At 36.1% G+C, this 19,330-nt stretch overlaps 3 protein-coding genes across 4 annotated transcripts; all 3 read left to right on the forward strand.

Annotated features, from left to right (window-relative positions):
- LOC132849811 (interferon-induced protein 44-like) lies at positions 1-4,211 on the forward strand. 2 transcript variants are annotated; one of them, XM_060875693.1, is made up of 9 exons: positions 1-113; positions 308-404; positions 827-1,099; positions 1,377-1,407; positions 2,566-2,758; positions 2,861-3,001; positions 3,144-3,315; positions 3,477-3,577; positions 3,684-4,211. In XM_060875693.1, exons 3-9 carry the CDS (start codon positions 940-942, stop codon positions 3,855-3,857), a joined length of 972 nt encoding a protein of 323 aa, XP_060731676.1. In that variant the 5' UTR covers positions 1-113; positions 308-404; positions 827-939; the 3' UTR covers positions 3,858-4,211. The 2 variants fall into 2 exon arrangements, with proteins under 2 accessions (XP_060731676.1, XP_060731678.1); XM_060875695.1 differs by having other exon boundaries at positions 308-358.
- A 2,450-nt stretch (positions 4,212-6,661) lies between these two features.
- Positions 6,662-11,767, forward strand: LOC132850587 (interferon-induced protein 44-like). The gene is made up of 9 exons (XM_060877229.1): positions 6,662-6,763; positions 8,148-8,245; positions 8,681-8,947; positions 9,225-9,255; positions 9,425-9,617; positions 9,727-9,867; positions 9,957-10,128; positions 10,970-11,070; positions 11,185-11,767. Exons 2-9 carry the CDS (start codon positions 8,206-8,208, stop codon positions 11,371-11,373), a joined length of 1,134 nt encoding a protein of 377 aa, XP_060733212.1. The 5' UTR covers positions 6,662-6,763; positions 8,148-8,205; the 3' UTR covers positions 11,374-11,767.
- Positions 11,768-13,799: 2,032 nt separating this feature from the next.
- LOC132850517 (interferon-induced protein 44-like) lies at positions 13,800-17,603 on the forward strand. The gene is made up of 9 exons (XM_060877157.1): positions 13,800-13,922; positions 14,214-14,285; positions 14,695-14,961; positions 15,833-15,863; positions 16,033-16,225; positions 16,330-16,470; positions 16,567-16,738; positions 17,157-17,257; positions 17,415-17,603. The coding sequence occupies exons 2-9, from the start codon at positions 14,237-14,239 to the stop codon at positions 17,601-17,603; spliced, it is 1,143 nt and encodes a 380-aa protein (XP_060733140.1). The 5' UTR covers positions 13,800-13,922; positions 14,214-14,236.
- The last annotated feature ends 1,727 nt before the right edge of the window (positions 17,604-19,330 follow it).

The following is a 19,330-nucleotide window of genomic DNA, read 5'->3' on the forward strand; positions in this document are numbered from 1 at the left end:
AAAAGAGAAAGAAGAATCAGCAGTCGAGAAGAAGACGAGTTGAGCTTCACAGTTAGAACAGCAGACAGAGAAACACACACAGACCTTAAATCTCACTTGGAGCTTCACACAAGGTAAGTTATGTTCATTTAAAATGATCACGTGTAGTATAGAAAACACACTCACTTCTTTATCTCATATGCAAACAAAACACACACACACCTCTACTAATGATCTTAAACCATAATAAACAAGAACCAGTTGATTGTATTGTAGCTATTAATTTCAAGATCATTATATTCTTATTCATAAGTGTCTTTTATTACAGGAAAACCTAGTTCTGTGCTACAAATTCTCTACAGGGCTACAGTATCTAATGGCAAGTATGAAAGAGTCAATCATGGGATTCTTTATAACCAAACCTGGTATGTAAACACAAACTGAAGCATTTCATTAAACACGGTCTAATGTTAATTTAGGGTCTGAAATATATCAGAAATATACCACAGTGACTCTGGAACTGGTGCATTCTTGCAGAATAACTTGTCAATTATAATTCTGAATGTAATAATTATATTAAAAACAGAGATATTGGGAGTTTGGGCTCTGTACATGACAATGGCCTAATCTAACACACGTTAGCTGGTTCAGATGAACTAATGAATGTTTAAATCTAATTTTAAGCATTTTGAAAATATATAAAATGAAAAATTCTAAAAAGAATTCTTTAAGCATCCCGAGGAGTGTACGGTTGGCTTTACATGCTCATGACCTGCAATAGTAACATATATCTATATACATTTTATAATATTTGAATTCAATTACATTTTTCTTATCCGTTTAACAGAATTTGTCACAAAGTTGTCTGATAAACAAGTACGTGGAACCAAGAACGTGGACAGGATTTTATTCTTACCTGTCAGGCAAACACAGCATATGTAACAGTCTCATGGGAAAAGCATGGCCAAAAATTGTGTTGAGGGCAAGTACAAAATGCAAACAATTGGTACAAATTTTGACTTGAAAATTTCAAACGCTGTGGACGGTGATGAAGGAAACTACACCCTAACCCTGAGAAACAGTTCCGGTTCCACCTCATGCTCTGCACTTGTGAGAATCAGTAAGTAACAGAAGTCATTATTACATGAAATGATATCAGTTAACTAACATAATGCTAATGATAACTATTCCTAATCAGACAAATACATAGCAATGACTATATAATGGGTGGTGGAACTCGTACAGGTTCAAAATATTTCAGCTCTAATAAATAAAGGAGGGCGTAATTTCTTTTTACAATGCACCTCCTAAGAATGGGAATATACTGTTAGTATAGTTATATACATACTAATATTAATATTAATTCATAGCAAGTTTATATTGTATTGTTTTTACAGTTACAAAAGAATGGAGAACAGTGGAATGGAAGTACGTTCACAAACATGTTTTGGTTATATGCAAAGTACCATTATCCATAAAGATCTTAGATGATGGCACATGCGCAGTGGATTACACAAATATATAAAAGTTAAATATGAAATATTATAATAATTTAATTAGTAAATATAAATATGTTGGAATCACCTTTTTTCTTCAGACAAGAGAGAATGTTAAAGTCTCTCAAGACATTTAAAATTTTTAATGAAGTCCAAGAGCTCAGATTCCTCGTCTGTGGACCAGTTGGAGCAGGAAAGTCCAGCACCATAAACACCATCAGATCCATTTTTGAAGGCCGTCAGTTTATTAACTGTCTGGCTGCTGCAGGATCAAAAAAGACTCATACTCTATGCGTGAGTCCTACGTATATTACACAGTCCTACGTGTGTGACTTCATTTCACTTTGTATGAAAGTGGAAAGTGGAATGCGATGGCAAATGCGCAGTGAATTACACAAATATATAAAATCTAAATATGAAATATTATAATAATTTAATAATTAATGGTGCTTGCAAAGCAACATTTTTGTTATTGTGCCGGACAAAACTTTGGCGCTTAACTTGTCCTGCAGCTTTTGTCCTAGACCCATGAATGAGGTGTTAAATCGACCGGCTCATTGAGGAGAGGTGTGCTATGACTTTTATTAGCGATCGGAATTCCGGAATTCCCGGTACGGAAGCTCAAAATGGCTTTTTTCCCCCATAGACTTCCATTATGAATTTTGGAGGTTTATAACTCTGCAGGTTTTCGAGCGATTTACACCAAACTTGACCAGTTCCTTTAGGACCTTACTCGGGACAAAGTTTTATTTCAGTAGCAACTTTTGACCAAAAGTATTGCCACCCCACTGGGTATTCACGTGACGTCATGTGTAGCCCCGCACCCAAAAAAACAAAATCAAAAAGTTAGCACAACATGGACATGTCAAATATCAAAACACTCAGCCCGATGAGGGGAACTGACGTCACGTGAAGCCCCGCCCCCAAAATAAGCGAAATCAAAATGTTAGCACAACATGGACATGTCATATATCAAAACACTCAGCATGATGAGGGGAACTTGCCATGTGCCAGCACCATTCACATTTTCTTCAGGAAATGTACATTCTAGTTAATTATAAATATACTGGAATCACCTTTTTTTCTTCAGACAAGAGAGAATGCTAAAGTCTCTCAAAACATTTAAAATTTATAATGATGTCAAAGATCTCCGATTCCTTGTCTGTGGACCAGTTGGAACAGGAAAGTCCAGCACCATAAACACCATCAGATCCATTTTTGAAGGCCGTCAGTTTATTAACTGTCTGGCTGCTGCAGGATCAACAACGAGTCATACTCTATGCGTGAGTCTATATTACAGTCCTACGTGTGTGATTTCATTTCACTTTGTATGCATGAGTCAGTTATCTAGTTAAACTTTAACATGGTTTTCTGTAACATTACAGTATGAACGATTTCAAATTGCAAATGAAGAAGGATCATTTCCTTTTGCCATCAATGATATAATGGGTGCAGAAACATACTCAGGAGTCCTCAGTGAAGATATTGTCAGTGCTTTAAAAGGTCACATGAGAGAGTGTTACCCGGTGTGTAACACTTACACTCTATTGAATTCACATTATAGTAGTTTGCCCTAATCACATCATACGTAAATAACAAATGTCACTAGAAAATACTACAAGTATAAACATTATTTATTGGGTCTTTATTGAACCCTCTTTTCTTCAGTTCAACCCTCAAACTCCACTGTCTGAAAGCAACCTTTACTACAATAAAAACCCCACCCTGAGTGATCAGATGCACTGCCTGGTGTTCGTCATGCCAGCTGACACAATTTCAACCCAGGATAAAAAGTTTATGCAAAAAATGAAGAGTGTCATGAAAGCAGCAAGCAGCATGGGTGAGTCAGAATAAATTCATTTTGGTTGGCAAGAATTTTAGCAAAGAAATATAAATCCAATAAACTTATCATTAATCAGACCACAAAAATCCAGCACACTTCTAAGGTTTTACACTGAAATGACTGAATTGTTACGTGTGTGTTTCCTGATTATGCTACAGGAATTCCTCAAGTGGTTTTCATGACAAGAGTAGACCTCGCATGTCCAATACCCGAGAAGAACCTGCAAAACGTCTACAAAAGCAAGATGATCAAAGAGAATGTGAGTCACTTTTACATTTTGAAAACTGTAGATTTATGGAAACTGTATATTTGTGTGTTTGTGTGTGTGTGTGTGTGTGTGTGTGTGTGTGTGTGTGTGTTTCCAGATGCAGAAATGCAGTTATGAACTGGGTGTGCCTGTGAACCGTATCTTTCCTGTCATGAACTATCATGAGCAGATCCACATGAATGAAGATATAAACTGCCTGATGCTCAATGCCTTAACACAGATTATCTACTGGGCTAATGACTATGTGCTCAAAAAGAGTTCACATCAATAATCAACCTGTAAATAAAGAAAGTTCACATGATAAGTGACAATTTTAAAGAATGTCTAATGAGTTACTCAGATATTCATATTAATCCAATAATTAATGCAAATATATTAATGATTACTTTTAATTTTGCTTTTTAAGTATATAAAAAAGTTTGGTAAAAGATTTTTACATGATTATAGAATTGATTTGGAATTGTGCATCAGTATCACAGCTTGAATAAAGAGTGTAATGCTAACATGGACCTTTTCAGACATTTCAGATCTTTTATATTTAGCTCAGTTTCTGTAATGTAATAGGATTTATGTGGACATATTATCATATATTGAATGCAACATTGATCCATTTTTTTAATAAAAATTCTGATGTATTATTATTAATCTGTAAATTAAACTATACAATGCATACCCATTTTACCAATAAAATGTAAATATTACATAATGAAACTTTATAAGCCATTACAAAATGATTAGCTTAAACAATACAACAAACATTTCCTGCTACAGTAAATATACACTTACAGTGAATGAAATGAAATACCGGTGATGGCCACCAGAGAATGTTAGTAAAATACAATGGTTTCTAACAAACTGCAATAATAATTTCAATGAACTGACAGATTTTAAAAGTTCTTTGATTGACAAACTCTCTGAGACAAATGTGTGGATTGAATTTAAAAATAGAAAAAAAAAAATTCTTTTGACTTTAATCATCAAGCAAATTCAAGAAAACTCAGTCACAAAACCCAAACTCAGAGTTCTATCATTTCATTAGTTATATTATTGCCACGCTGAGACAAAGGCGAGTGAGGACCCAAATGCAGCTCAATCTTTTATTAAGCCAAAGCAAGAAACAGGCAAACAGATGGGCAGGCAAATCAGGGCAGAACACTGAGCACACGGGAAACAGGAACATAGACACAAACATCCAACAACGACCAACACCAGGGAAGTGAACAACAGGGTAGATATAACAAACACGAACCAATCACCAAGCAGAGACAATCAGTGACTAAGACGATACGACTGAGGGAGAGATGGAGTGCAATTAGTGTCCATGGTAACAAATGAGTGGGCGGAGCAAACAATTAACAGCAAGGCAGACACCAGACAGGAACAGGGCAAAACACAGACAGACTCATTCCAATTATGAAGTGTATCATTAATTATTACTAAGGGATCATTAAAAGTTTCACCAACTTCTAGATCAAATCACAGTAGTTGAGTTTTAACTCGAAGCAGACTTTACAGAGTGTCTTGCTTTTCTCTTGTCAGCACTGTAGGAGAAATCTCGCTTCCAACCTACATTGGCCCAGGCTAGCTCCTGCAATCTGACTATAATATTAAACAACAATTCTAAGTTGAAATTTAATGAAGAAATAATCCGCCAAACTCACAAAGACTGGATTCAGTTGAGGTAGGTTTATTAACAGTCGTATAGACAGCAATCAACCAGCTGGTACCAGGGATACAAGTTTGTCCAGTAGACGTTACTTGCACCGAGATACTGCTGGTTACAGTAACCTTACATACAGTTATGATATGCCCCATTTTAGGCTTTATTCTCATCTTTGAGCTTCTTCTTCAACACAACTCGCATTTTGCCATGGGTATGTATAAATTTTTTGAATTTTGGAGGCTTGGAGCTTATCAACACTTTTCCTTATATGATTTAATTTTGTTCTTCCATTGTTCTGTTTCTGGGGGCACGGTGGCTTAGTGGTTAGCACGTTCGCCTCACACCTCCAGGGTTGGGGGTTCGATTCCCGCCTCCACCTTGTGTGTGTGGAGTTTGCATGTTCTCCCCGTGCCTCGGGGGTTTCCTCCGGGTACTCGGGTTTCCTCCCCCGGTCCAAAGACATGCATGGTAGGTTGATTGGCATCTCTGGAAAATTGTCCATAGTGTGTGAGTGAATGAGAGTGTGTGTGTGTGCCCTGCGATTGGTTGGCACTCCTTAAAGGGTGTATCCTGCCTTGATGCCCAAAGACGCCTGAGATAGGCACAGGCTCCCCGTGACCCGAGGTAGTTCGGATAAGCGGTAGAAAATGAATGAATAAATGAATGAATGTTCTGTTTCTTAGAATATTTTAGTGCAGTAGCCATCAAATTACTCATTAACTAAGTAGCCAGAGTCTGCTCATGCTTACTAAGGCGCTATGAACCTATGTGTTGTTTTCCAGCTTCCCGTTTTCCAGTGGGTCGAGCAACTTTTGAATGAAGCCACCATTCCTATTTTTTCACCTGTTGCTGACCTTCTCACTGAGATCATCACTCTTTATACTAAGGATATGGAGAGTCATAGTAAATGATGATGGTTACTGTGCAGGGAATTCATGCAGATTCATAATGTACATGCTCATGTTCCTGTTTTTAGTCCCTAATTTCTACAAAATTACAATAGCTTAAAAGTTTATATTGTTCATGAAAGTATTCATGAGCTATAAATAAGAATGTTTCAGCATACATGTGGAATCAATAAACATGAAATTCTTCATAAAATACTTGAACTAGCATTTTCTCCCGTTTCTTTTATGTGTGTATTTAAAAAAAAAAAAGCAGTGTTTTAGGCTCAAGGTATCTTACAGTAAGTATGTTAACATAGTGAAGTAGAGCTAATGTATTCAATATTAGAGAAGTAAAACCAGTTTTGTAGTTCACTCTGGATAAGGGCGTCTACCAAACGCTGCAAATGTCAATAAAAAATAAACATTCTATTATTCACGTTATTAAAAGACGACAGATACTTTCACTTTTGTTTTCTCACTAATGCTTCACTCCCCTCTGCACTTTACTGTATAACACAAAAGAGAAAGAAAAATCAGCAGTTGAGAGGAAGATGAGCTGAGCTGCACACTTACAGCAGACAGAGAAACACACACAGACCTTAAATCTCACTCTGAGCTTCACACAAGGTAAGTTATGTTCATTTAAAAGGATCATGTGTCGTATAGAAAACACTTACTTTACTTTACTTACTTTTAGGGTTGGGTATCAAAAGAAATTTTCCGGTTCCGATTCCGGTTCCAGTTCTGCCTTACGATTCCCGGTTCTGATTCCGATTCCATAACAAAAGAAATGTTAAAAATAATGCACAATACTTAAACAATTCCATTTGTGTTTATTAATCACTCTAAATATTTTAAACAGAGCATTTCAATACATATCAATTTAAATTTAAATAAATCCAACATCAAATTTAACATCCAGAATTACAACTTAGCAAAACAGTTAGCAATTTTTCTGAAGAAAAATTAACATGTCTGCTTTCTCTGAGAGAAGACGAGACCTTTCCTGGCTTATTGTATCTCCAGCTGTGGAGAAAACCCTCTCAGAGTGGGTAGATTTGCTTCATTGTTGTAGCTTTGGAAATGACAAAGACATTTTTAACACAAAGCATACCTCAGCACAGCAGCGCGAGTGACTAATCTCTGTGGTAAGCTGCGTTAATTGGTGGTAAGCTGCGTGACTGTAAAACAATTAATATTCATGAGGTAAGACATGGCTATTTAAAGTGACCGCTCCCAGCGCTTTGCATGTCTGGAACCGCGTTTGGAATCGAAACTAAAAAATTCCGCACGGTTCCAGTTCGTGTCAAAAAACAAAACCGATTCTGAATAAGAACCGGTTCTCGGTTCCCAACCCTACTTACTTTATACTTTATTGTCCCCAAAGGGGAAATTCTTTTCCACAACACTGCACTTGTTTGACACACACAACATAAACATAAACAGTCATTAATACACACATGTCAAGAAACATTCAAAATAACACTTCAGCGATGTCTGATGTTAAGGTACTTAATGACTGAGGGAATCGGGCTTCTTCCAAAGCAGGCCCCCTGCACCTCAGAGCCCTGTACCTGCACCCTGAGGGCAGTGGGGCTAGATACTCATTTAGTGGATGTGTGGAATCCCGCTCTATTGAAATTGCTAAGTGAGTTCGGTGTTGGAAGACCTATAACTTTTGCAGCAATATTGGACACCTTTGTGAGTTTGACCATATTTTTAACAGAAAGCATGCCGAAAAAAACAAGTTGAACAATAAAATAAAATTGACTGAATAATGCTTTGATAAAGTAGAAATAATAATCGAGGAGCAACATACTGTAAAGTCAAAAACATTAAGTTATAGAAAACACACTCACTTCTTTACCTCATATGCAAACAAAACACACACATGAACACACACACCTCTACTATTGATCTTAAACCATAATAAACAAGAACCAGTTGATTGTATTGTTGCTGTTAATTTCAAGATCATTATTTTCTCATTCATAAGTGTCTTTTATTACAGGTACAGCCTAGTTGTGTGCTGCACATTCTCTTCAGGGCTTCAGTATCTAATATCAAGAATGGCAAAGTTTATCATGGGATTATTTATAACCAAACCTGGTATGTAAACACAAACTGAAGCATTTCATTCAACACGGTCTAATGTTAATTTAGGGTCTGAAATATATCAGAAATATACCACAGTGACTCTGGAACTGGTGCATTCTTTCAGAATAACTTGTTAATTATAATTCTGTATGTGTTATAATTAAATAATTATTCAGTAATTTAAACAGAGATATTGGGAGTTTGGGCTCTGTACATGACAATGGTCTAATCTAACACACATTAGCTGGTTCAGAAGAATCAATTAATTTTAAATCTAATTTTAAGCATTTTCAAAATATATGAAATGAAAAATTCTAAAAGAATTCTTTAAGCATCCTGAGGAGTGTACGGTTGGCTCGACATGCTCATGACCTGAAATACAAACATAGATCTATATACATTTTATAATATTTGAATTTAATTACATTTTTCTTATCCGATTAACAGAATTTGTCACAGTTCTGGCTAATCAACAAGTTGAACATGGACAGACGATTATTCTTTCCTGTCAGGCAAACACAGCATATGTAACAGTCTCATGGGAAAAGCATGGCCAAAAATTGATTTGTGTTGAGGGCAAGCACGATGTGAGCATTGAGGGTACAAAATTTCACTTGAAAATATCAAACGCTGTAGACAGCGATGAAGGAAACTACACTGTAACCCTGAGCAACAGTTCAGGTTCCACCTCATGCTCTGCACTTGTGAGAATCAGTAAGTAACAGAAGTCATTATTACATGAAATGATATCAGTTAACTAACATAATGCTAATAATAACTTTTCCTAATCAGACAAATAAATAGCAATGATTATATAATGGGTGGTGGACATCGTACAGGTTTAAAAAATTTCAGCACCAACAAATAAAGAAGAGCGTAATTTCTTTTTACAATGCACCTCCTAAGAATGGGAATATACTGTTAGTATAGTTATATACATACTTATATTAATATTAATTCATAACATGTTAATATTGTATTGTTTTTACAGTTACAAAAGAATGGAGAACAGTGGAATGGAAGTACGTTCACAAACATGTTTTGGTTATATGCAAAGTACCATTATCCATAAAGATCTTAGATGATGGCACATGCGCAGTGGATTACACAAATATATAAAAGTTAAATATGAAATATTATAATAATTTAATTAGTAAATATAAATATGTTGGAATCACCTTTTTTCTTCAGACAAGAGAGAATGTTAAAGTCTCTCAAGACATTTAAAATTTTTAATGAAGTCCAAGAGCTCAGATTCCTCGTCTGTGGACCGGTTGGAGCAGGAAAGTCCAGCACCATAAACACCATCAGATCCATTTTTGAAGGCCGTCAGTTTATTAACTGTCTGGCTGCTGCAGGATCAAAAAAGACTCATACTCTATGCGTGAGTCCTACGTATATTACACAGTCCTACGTGTGTGACTTCATTTCACTTTGTATGCATGAGACAGTTATCTAGTTAAACTTTAACATGGTTTTCTGTAACATTACAGTATGAAAGATTTGAATTTGCAAATGAAGAAGGATCATTTCCTTTTGCCTTCAATGATATAATGGGTGCGGAAAAAGACTCTGGAGTCCTCAATGAAGATATCGTCAGTGCTTTAAAAGGTCACGTGAAAGAGGGTTACCCGGTGTGTAACACTTACACTCTATTGAATTCACATTATAGTAGTTTGCCCTAATCAAATCATACGTCTTTATTGAACCCTCTTTTCTTCAGTTCAACTCTGAAACTCCACTGTCTGAAAGCAGCCCTTACTACAATAAAAACCCCATCCTGAGTGATCAGATGCACTGCCTGGTGTTCGTCATGCCAGCTGACAAAATTTCAACCCAAGACGAAAAGTTTAACAAAAAAATGAATAGTGTCATGAAAGCAGCAAGCAGCATGGGTGAGTCAGTCATGAACTCAGTAAGATTACTCACTCACTCACTTACTTACTCACACACTTTCTACTGCTTATCCGAACTACCTCGGGTCACGGGGAGCCTGTGCCTATCTCAGGCGTCATCGGGCATCAAGGCAGGATACACTCTGGACGGAGTGCCAACCCATCGCAGGGCACACACACACTCTCATTCACTCATGCACTCACACACTACAGACAATTTTTCCAGAGATGCCAATCAACCTACCATGCATGTCTTTGGACCGTGGGAGGAAACGGGAGTACCCGGAGGAAACCCCCAAGGCACGGGGAGAACATGCAAACTCCACACACACAAGGCAGAGGCGGGAATCGAACCCCCAACCCTGGAGGTGTGAGGCGAACGTGCTAACCACTAAGCCACCGTGCCCCCCTCAGTAATATTAATGTAATTAATTAATTAAATATATTTTATAAGTTAATTACATTTAATTTAATCAATTCATTCCTTTCCTCTCCATTTGTGTAACAATAAAAACCAAACAGCACTATTCAAATCTTGACTGCTCTGATGCTCTGACTCACATGATTTTCATTTCTACATTGAGACCAAAACCTCGCTCTCCATAATAGCATAACTGGATCATATTACATGTACAAAACATATGAATTACGATTGTCTGCAGTTTAGAATACCTAGAAACATTTGGAAGTGGAATAAATTCATTTGGGGTGGCAGAAATTTTAGCACAGAAACATAAATCCAATAAACTAATTAATCAGACTGCAAAAATCCAGCACACTTCTAAGGTTTTACGGTGAAATGACTGAATTGTTATGTGTTTGTTTCCTGATTATGTTACAGGAATTCCTCAAGTGGTTTTCATGACGAGAGTAGACCACGCATGTCCAATACCCAAGGAGAACCTGCAAAATGTCTACAAAAGCAAGAAGATCAAAGAGAATGTGAGTCATATTGAAAACTGTAGAGTTTCGTAACTACAAATTTTGACATCATATGTATATTTGTGTGTGTGTGTGTGTGTGTGTGTGTGTGTGTGTGTGTGTTTGTGTGTTTAGATGCAGAAATGCAGTTATGAACTGGGTGTGCCTGTGAACCGTATCTTTCCTGTCCTGAACTATCATGAGCAGATCCACATGAATGAAGATATAAACTGCCTGATGCTCGAAGCCTTAACAAAGATTATCTACTTTGCTAATGACTATGTGCTCAAAAAGAGTTCACATCAACAATCAACCTGTGAATAAAGTTCACATGATAAGTGACAAACAGTTTTAAATCATGTCTAGAATTAGAATGAATTAGTCAGATATTCATATTAATCCAATAATTAATGCAAATATATTAATGATTACTTTTAATTTTGCTTTTTTAGTATGTAAAAGAGTTTGGTAAAGGATTTTTACATGATTATAGATTTGATTTGGAATTGTGCATCAGTATCACAGCTTGAATAAAGAGTGTAATGCTAACATGGAGCTTTTCAGACATTTCAGATATTTTATATTTAGCTCAGTTTCTGTAATGTAATAGGATTTATGTGGACATATTATCATATATTGAATGAAACAGTGTTTTTTTAAATAAAAATTCTGATGTATTATTATTATTATTCATCTGTAAATAAAACTATACAATGCATACCCATTTTACCAATGAAATGTAAATATTAGATAATGAAACTTTATAAGCCATTACAAAATGATTAGCTTAAACAATACAACAAACATTTCCTGCTACAGTAAATATACACTTACAGTGAATGAAATGAAATACCGGTGATGGCCACCAGAGAATGTTAGTGAAATTAAATGGTTTCTAACAAACTGCAACAATAATTTCAATGCACTGACAGATTTTAAAAGTTCTTTGATTGATGAAATCTCTGATTGAAACAAATGTGTGGATTGAATTTGAAAATAGAAAAAAAAATTCTTTTGAAATTAATCATCAAGCAAATTCAAGAAAACTCAAGAGTCACAAAACCCAAACCCAGAGTTCTATCATTTCATTAGTTATATTATGAGGTGTATCATTAGTTATTACTAAGGGATCATTAAAGGTTTCATCAACCTCTAGATCAAGTCACAGTAGTTGAGTTTTAACTCTTGAAGCAGACTTTACAGAGTGTCTTGCTTTTCTCTGGTCAGCACTGTAAGAGAAATCTCGCTTCCAACCTACATTGGCCCAGGCTAGCTCCTGCAATCTGACTATAATATTAAACAACAATTCTAAGTTGAAATTTAATGAAGAACTAACCCGCCAAACTCACAAAGACTGGATTCAGTTGAGGTAGGTTTATTAACAGTCGTATAGACAGCAATCAACCAGCTGGTACCAGGGATACAAGTTTGTCCAGTAGACGTTACTTGCACCGAAATACTGCTGGTTACAGTAACCTTACATACAGTTCTGATATGCCCCATTTTAGTCTTTATTCTCATCTTTGAGCTTCTTCTTCAACACAACTCGCATTTTGCCATGGGTATGTATAAACTTCTTGAACTTTGGAGGCTTGGTGCTTATCAACACTTTTCCTTATATGATTTAATTTTGTTCTTCCATTGTTCTGTTTCTGGGGGCATGGTGGCTTAGTGGTTAGCACATTTGACTCACACCTCCAGGGTTGGGGGTTCGATTCCCGCCTCCGCCTTGTGTGTGTGGAGTTTGCATGTTCTCCCCGTGCTTCGGGGGTTTCCTCCGGGTACTCCGGTTTCCTCCCCCGGTCCAAAGACATGCATGGTAGGTTGATTGGCATCTCTGGAAAATTGTCCATAGTGTGTGAGTGAATGAGAGTGTGTGTGTGCCCTGCGATGGGTTGGCACTCCGTCCAGGGTGTATCCTGCCTTGATGCCCAAAGACGCCTGAGATAGGCACAGGCTCCCCGTGACCCGAGGTAGTTCGGATAAGCGGTACAAAATGAATGAATGAATGAATGAATGAAGGAATGTTCTGTTTCTTAGAATATTTTGGTGCAGTAGCCATCAAATTACTCATTGACTAAGTAGCCAGAGTCTGCTCATGCTTACTAAGGCGCTATGAACCTATGTGTTGTTTTCCAGCTTCCCGTTTTCCAGTGGGTCGAGCAACTTTTGAATGAAGCCACCATTCCTATTTTTTCACCTGTTGCTGACCTTCTCACTGAGATCATCGCTCTTTATACTAAGGATATGGAGAGTCATAGTAAATGATGATGGTTACTGTGCAGGGAATTCATGCAGATTCAGAATGTACATGCTCATGTTCCTGTATTTAGTCCCTAATTTCTACAAAATTACAATAGCTTAAAAGTTTATATTGTTCATGAAAGTATTCATGAGCTATAAATAAGAATGTTTCACCATACATGTGGAATCAATAAACATGAAATACTTCATTAAATACTTGAACTAGCATTTTCTCCACGGGTTTCTTTTATGTGTGTATTTAAAAAAAAAACTTTGAACAGTGTTTTAGGCTCATGGTATCTTAAGTGTGTTAACCTAGTGAAGCAGAGTTAATGTATTCAATAATAGAGAAGTAAAACCAGTTTTGTAGGTCAATCTGGATAAGGGCGTCTACCAAACGCTGTAAATGCCAATAAAAAATAAATATGCTATTATTCAAGTTATTAAAAGATGACAGATACGTTTCACTTTTGTTCTCTCAGTAATGCTTCACTCCCCTTTGCACTTTATAACAGCAAAAGATAAAGAAGAATCAGCAGTCGAGAAGAAGACGATTTGAGCTGCACACTTAGAACAGCAGACAGAGAAACACACACAGACCTTAAATCTCACTCGGAGCTTCACACAAGGTAAGTTATGTTCATTTAAAAGGATCATGTGTAGTATAGAAAACACACTCACTTCTTTTTCTCATATGCAAACAAAACACATGAACACACACACCTCTACTAATGATCTTAAACCATAATAAACAAGAACCAGTTGATTGTTTTGTTGCAATTAATTTCAAGATCATTATATTCTCATTCATAAGTGTCTTTTATTACAGGTACAACCTAGTTCTGTTCTACACATTTACTTCCTTTTTCTTTCTTTTGATTTTCTGCATCACTGTTCTCTTCATTCTTCATTCTTTACAGGGCTACAGCATCTAATATCAAGAATGGCAAAGATTGTAGATGCAGTCATAGGATTATTTATAACCAAACCTGGTACGTAAACACAAACTGAAGCATTTCATTCAACACGGTCTAATGTTACTTTAGGATCTGAAATATATCAGAAATATACCACAGTGACTCTGGAACTGGTACATTCTTGCAGAATAACTTGTTAATTATAATTCTGTACAGTATGTGTTATATTTAAATAATTATTTAGTAATTTAAACAGAGATGTTAGGAGTTTGGGCTCTGTACATGACGATAGCCTAAACTAACACACGTTAGCTGGTTCAGATGAACTAATGAATGTTTAAATCTATTAAGCATTTTGAAAATATATGAAATCCTGAGGAGTGTACGGTTGGCTCGACATGCTCATGACCTGAAATAGAAACAAATATCTATATACATTTCATAATATTTTAATATAATAAAATTTTTCTTATCCGTTTAACAGAATTTGTCACAGTTCTGGCTGATAAACAAGTTGTACATGGACAGGATTTTATTCTTACCTGTCAGGCAAACACAGCATATGTAACAGTCTCATGGGAAAAGAATGGCCAAAAATTGCGTTGTGTTGAGGGCAAGCACAAAATGGGCATAGAGGGTACAAAATTTCACTTGGAAATTTCAAAGGCTGTGGACAGTGATGAAGGAAACTACACCGTAACCCTGAGCAACAGTTCAGGTTCCACCTCATGCTCTGCACTTGTGAGAATCAGTAAGTAAAAGAAGTCATTATTACATGAAATGATATCAGTTAACTAACATAATGCTAATAATAACTATTCCTAATTAGACAAATACATAGCAATGATTATATAATGGGTGGTGGAAATCGTACAGGTTTAAATATTTCAGCGTTAATAAATAAAGGAGGGAATAATTAATGGTGCTTGCAAAGCAACATTCTTATAATTGTGCATACTTATTATTATTATTATTATTATTATTATTATTATTATTATTATATTTACGTGATGTCACATGTATCCCAGCCCCCAAAATAAGCGAAATCAAAAAGTTAGCACACCATGGACATGTCATATTTCAAAACACTCAGAACAATGAGGGGAACTTCCTTACGGCTATTCTGATGACGTCACGTGACGTCATGTGATGTCACGTGAAAATAAAAAATTTGCACAACATGGGCATGTGATATATCATAACACCGAGCACAATAAGGGGAACTGCCTCGCGGGTATTCTGATGACATCACGTGACGTCACGTGAAAATCAAAAATTTGCACAACATAGTCATGTGACATATAAAAACACTCAGCCCAATGAGGGGAACTTCCTCAAGAGTATTCAGATGACGTCACATGCTTGTCTCCACTAGCCTCTAAATGTTTTGGCACCCTAGCTTTCTGTCAACTTGCCTCCAAAAGTAACACCCAAAACACCCTAGCAACCGAGTGCCAAGATTTGCCACGTGCAAGCACCATTCACATTTTCTTCAGGAAATGTACATTCTAGTTCTTTTTACAATGCACCTCCTAAGAATGGAAATATACTGTTAGTATAGTTATATACATACTAATATTAATATTAATTCATAGCATGTTAATATTGTATTGTTTTTACAGTTATAAAAGAATGGAGGAAAGTAGAATGGAAGTAAGTTCACAAACATGTTTTGGTTATATGCAAAGTACCATTATACATAATGATCTTAGATGATGGCAAATGCGCAGTGGATTGTACAAATTCATAAAAGTTAAATATGAAATATTATAATAATTTAATCAGTAAATATAAATATGTTGGAATCTCTGTTTTTCATCAGACAAGAGAGAATGTTAAACTCTCTCAAGACATTTCAAATTTGTAATGAAGTCAAAGAGCTCCGATTCCTCCTCTGTGGACCAGTTGGAACAGGAAAGTCCAGCACCATAAACACCATCAGATCCATTTTTGAAGGCCGTCAGTTTATTAACTGTCTGGCTGCTGCAGGATCAAAAAAGACTCATACTCTATGCGTGAGTCTATATTACGCAGTCCTACGTGTGTGACTTCATTTCACTTTGTATGCATGAGACAGTTATCTAGTTAAACTTTAACATGGTTTTCTGTAACTTTACAGTATGAACAATTTGAATTTGCAAATGAAGAAGGATCATTTCCTTTTGTCTTCAATGATATAATGGGTGCGGAAACATACTCTGGAGTCCTCAGTGAAGATATCATCAGTGCTTTAAAAGGTCACATGAAAGAGGGTTACCCGGTGTGTAACACTTACACTCTATTGAATTCACATTACAGTAGTTTGCAGAAAATACTACAAGTATAAACAGTCTTTATTGAACCCTCTTTTCTTCAGTTCAACTCTGAAACTCCACTGTTTGAAAGCAGCCCTTACTACAATAAAAACCCCACCCTGAGTGATCAGATGCACTGCCTGGTGTTCGTCATGCCAGCTGACAAAATTTCAACCCAAGACGAAAAGTTTAACCAAAAAATGAAGAGTGTTATAAAAGCAGCAAGCAGCATGGGTGAGTCAGTCATGAAATTTAAAATATATTTAAATTCATTGAATATATTTTTTTAATTAATTATATTTAATCAATTAATTCCTTTCCTCTCAATTTGTATAACAATAAAAACAAAACAGAACTCTGACTCACATGATTCTCATTTCTACATTGAGACCAAAACCTCGCGCTCCATAATAGCATAACTGGATCATATTACATGTACGAAACATATGAATTAAGATTGTCTGCCGTTTAGAATACCTAGAAACATTTGGAACTGGAAAAAAAAAATATTTTGGTTGGCAGAAATTTTAGCACAGAAAAATAAAATCCAATAAACTAATCATTGATCAGACTACAAACATCCAGCACACTTCTAAGGTTTTACACTGATATGACTGAAGTGTTATGTCTTTGTTTCCTGATTATGCTACAGCAATGCCTCAAGTAATTTTCATGACAAGAGTAGACCTCGCATGTCCATTAACCCAGGAGAACCTGCAAAACGTCTACAAAAGCAAGAAGATCAAAGACAATGTGAGTCATTTTTCATATGGAAAAACTGTAGTTTCGTAAACTACAAATTTTGACATCATATGTATATTTGTGTTTGTATTGAAATGCAATGCCCAATTTGTGTGTGTGTGTGTGTGTGTGTGTGTGTGTGTGTGTGCATGTGTGTGTGTGTATTTAGATGCAGAAATGCAGTTATGAACTGGGTGTGCCTGTGAACCGTATCTTTCCTGTCTTGAACTATCATGATCAGATCCACATGAATGAAGATATAAACTGCTTGATGCTCGATGCCTTAACACAGATTGTCTACTTTGCTCATGACTATGTGCTCAAAAAGAGTTCACATCAACAATCAACCTGTAAATAAAGAAAGTTCACATGAAAAGTGACTTTTAAAGAATGTCTAATGAGTTACTCAGATATTCATATTAATCCAGTAATTAATGCAAATATATTAATGATTACTTCTAATTTTGCTTTTTTAGTATGTAAAAGAGTTTAGATTTTTACTTGATTATAGAATTGATTTGGAATTGTGCATCAGTATCACAGCCTGAATAAAGAGTGTAATGCTAACGGATGCTAATGGAGCTTTTCAGACATTTCAGATCTTTTATATTTAGCTCGGTTTCTGTAATGTAATAGGATTTATGTGGACATATTTTCATATATTCAATGTTACATTGATCTGCTTTTTTATTTTAAAAATTATGATGTATTATTATTTAATCTGTAAATAAAACTATACAGTGCATTCCCATGTATGTTTGATCATATTTTTACCAATAAAATGTAAACATTAGATAATGAAACTTTATAAGCCATTACAAAATTATTAGCTTAAACAATACAAAGGATGCAACAAACATTTCCTGCTACAGTAAATACTGTATATACTCACAGTGAATGAAATTAAATACCGGTGATGGCCACCAGTGAATGTTAGTAAAATGAAATGGTTTCTAACAAACTGCAACAATAATTTCAATAAACTGACAGATTTTAAAAAGTTCTTTGGACTCTCTGAGACAAATGTGCGGATTGAAATTGAAAATGCTAAAAAAAAAAAAAAAAAAAAAAAAAAAAAAAAAAAAATTGACATTAATCATCAAGCAAATTCAAGAAAAGTCAGGGTCAGGGTCAGAGTTCTATCATTTCATTAGTTATATTATGAGGTGTAACATTATATATTACCAAGCGATCATGAAAGGTTTCAGCAATTTCTAGATCAAATCACAGTAATTGAGTTTCAGCTCTTGAAGCTGACCGAAGAGCTCTGATAGCTCTCTGTGAGAAACAACTGTTAAATATGTAAGAAATCTTATTAATATTAAATAATGTATATAAATCATATAAACATCATGAAATAAAAAATTAACAAACAACCCTACATGCCCTCACAGAGTTTCCATCTGTTGATGAAATGGGCTGTTTCTCTTTCATGCTTAAACCCATTAAAGGGAACAGCTTCAGTACAACAAAAGGAACATTTTACTTTTAAAGGGGAATTTATCAGTGTCAGGAATGGCGAGGACCCAAATGCAGAACACCTGAAAAATCCGGGATGTCTTTTGCTGAATGCAGACACAGGTCCTTGTAGTCAATCAATACAATAAAGGGTTGGTCAGTGCCCTCCATCCATTCGCAGCACTCCTCCAGTGCGATCTTGATGGCCAGTAGTCTATGTTTGCCGACAGCATAGTTCTGCTCCAAGGGGCAGAGGCATTGAGAATAGAACAAGCTCTCTGGGATGGGACAGCCCCCACACCCAGGTCAGAAGTATCCACCTCCACAATAAACTGGTGAGTAGAGTCATGCAGAGTAGAGTCAGGGCAGCCAGGGGAATCCGAACAAAACGGGGACGCGAGGAGATGGGATTAGCAGATCACAGTACAGGGTCGTCCAGGGCCCGGGCCAGGAGAGTGTTCAATAGGGGATCGGACTCAACCCCAAATTGCCGGGCCAATTATTCATCTGCAAAAAACTGCAAAAAATACTCCTCTCCAATTCTAAGACAAACATTTAACAGTGGCTTGGAGGTGGCAGAACATCTCACTCCCAGGCTTCCTCTTGGTGACCAGCTCAGCCCCTTGG

This window comes from Tachysurus vachellii, chromosome 8 (genome assembly GCF_030014155.1).
Source record: "Tachysurus vachellii isolate PV-2020 chromosome 8, HZAU_Pvac_v1, whole genome shotgun sequence".
NCBI classification, from domain to species: domain Eukaryota; kingdom Metazoa; phylum Chordata; class Actinopteri; order Siluriformes; family Bagridae; genus Tachysurus; species Tachysurus vachellii.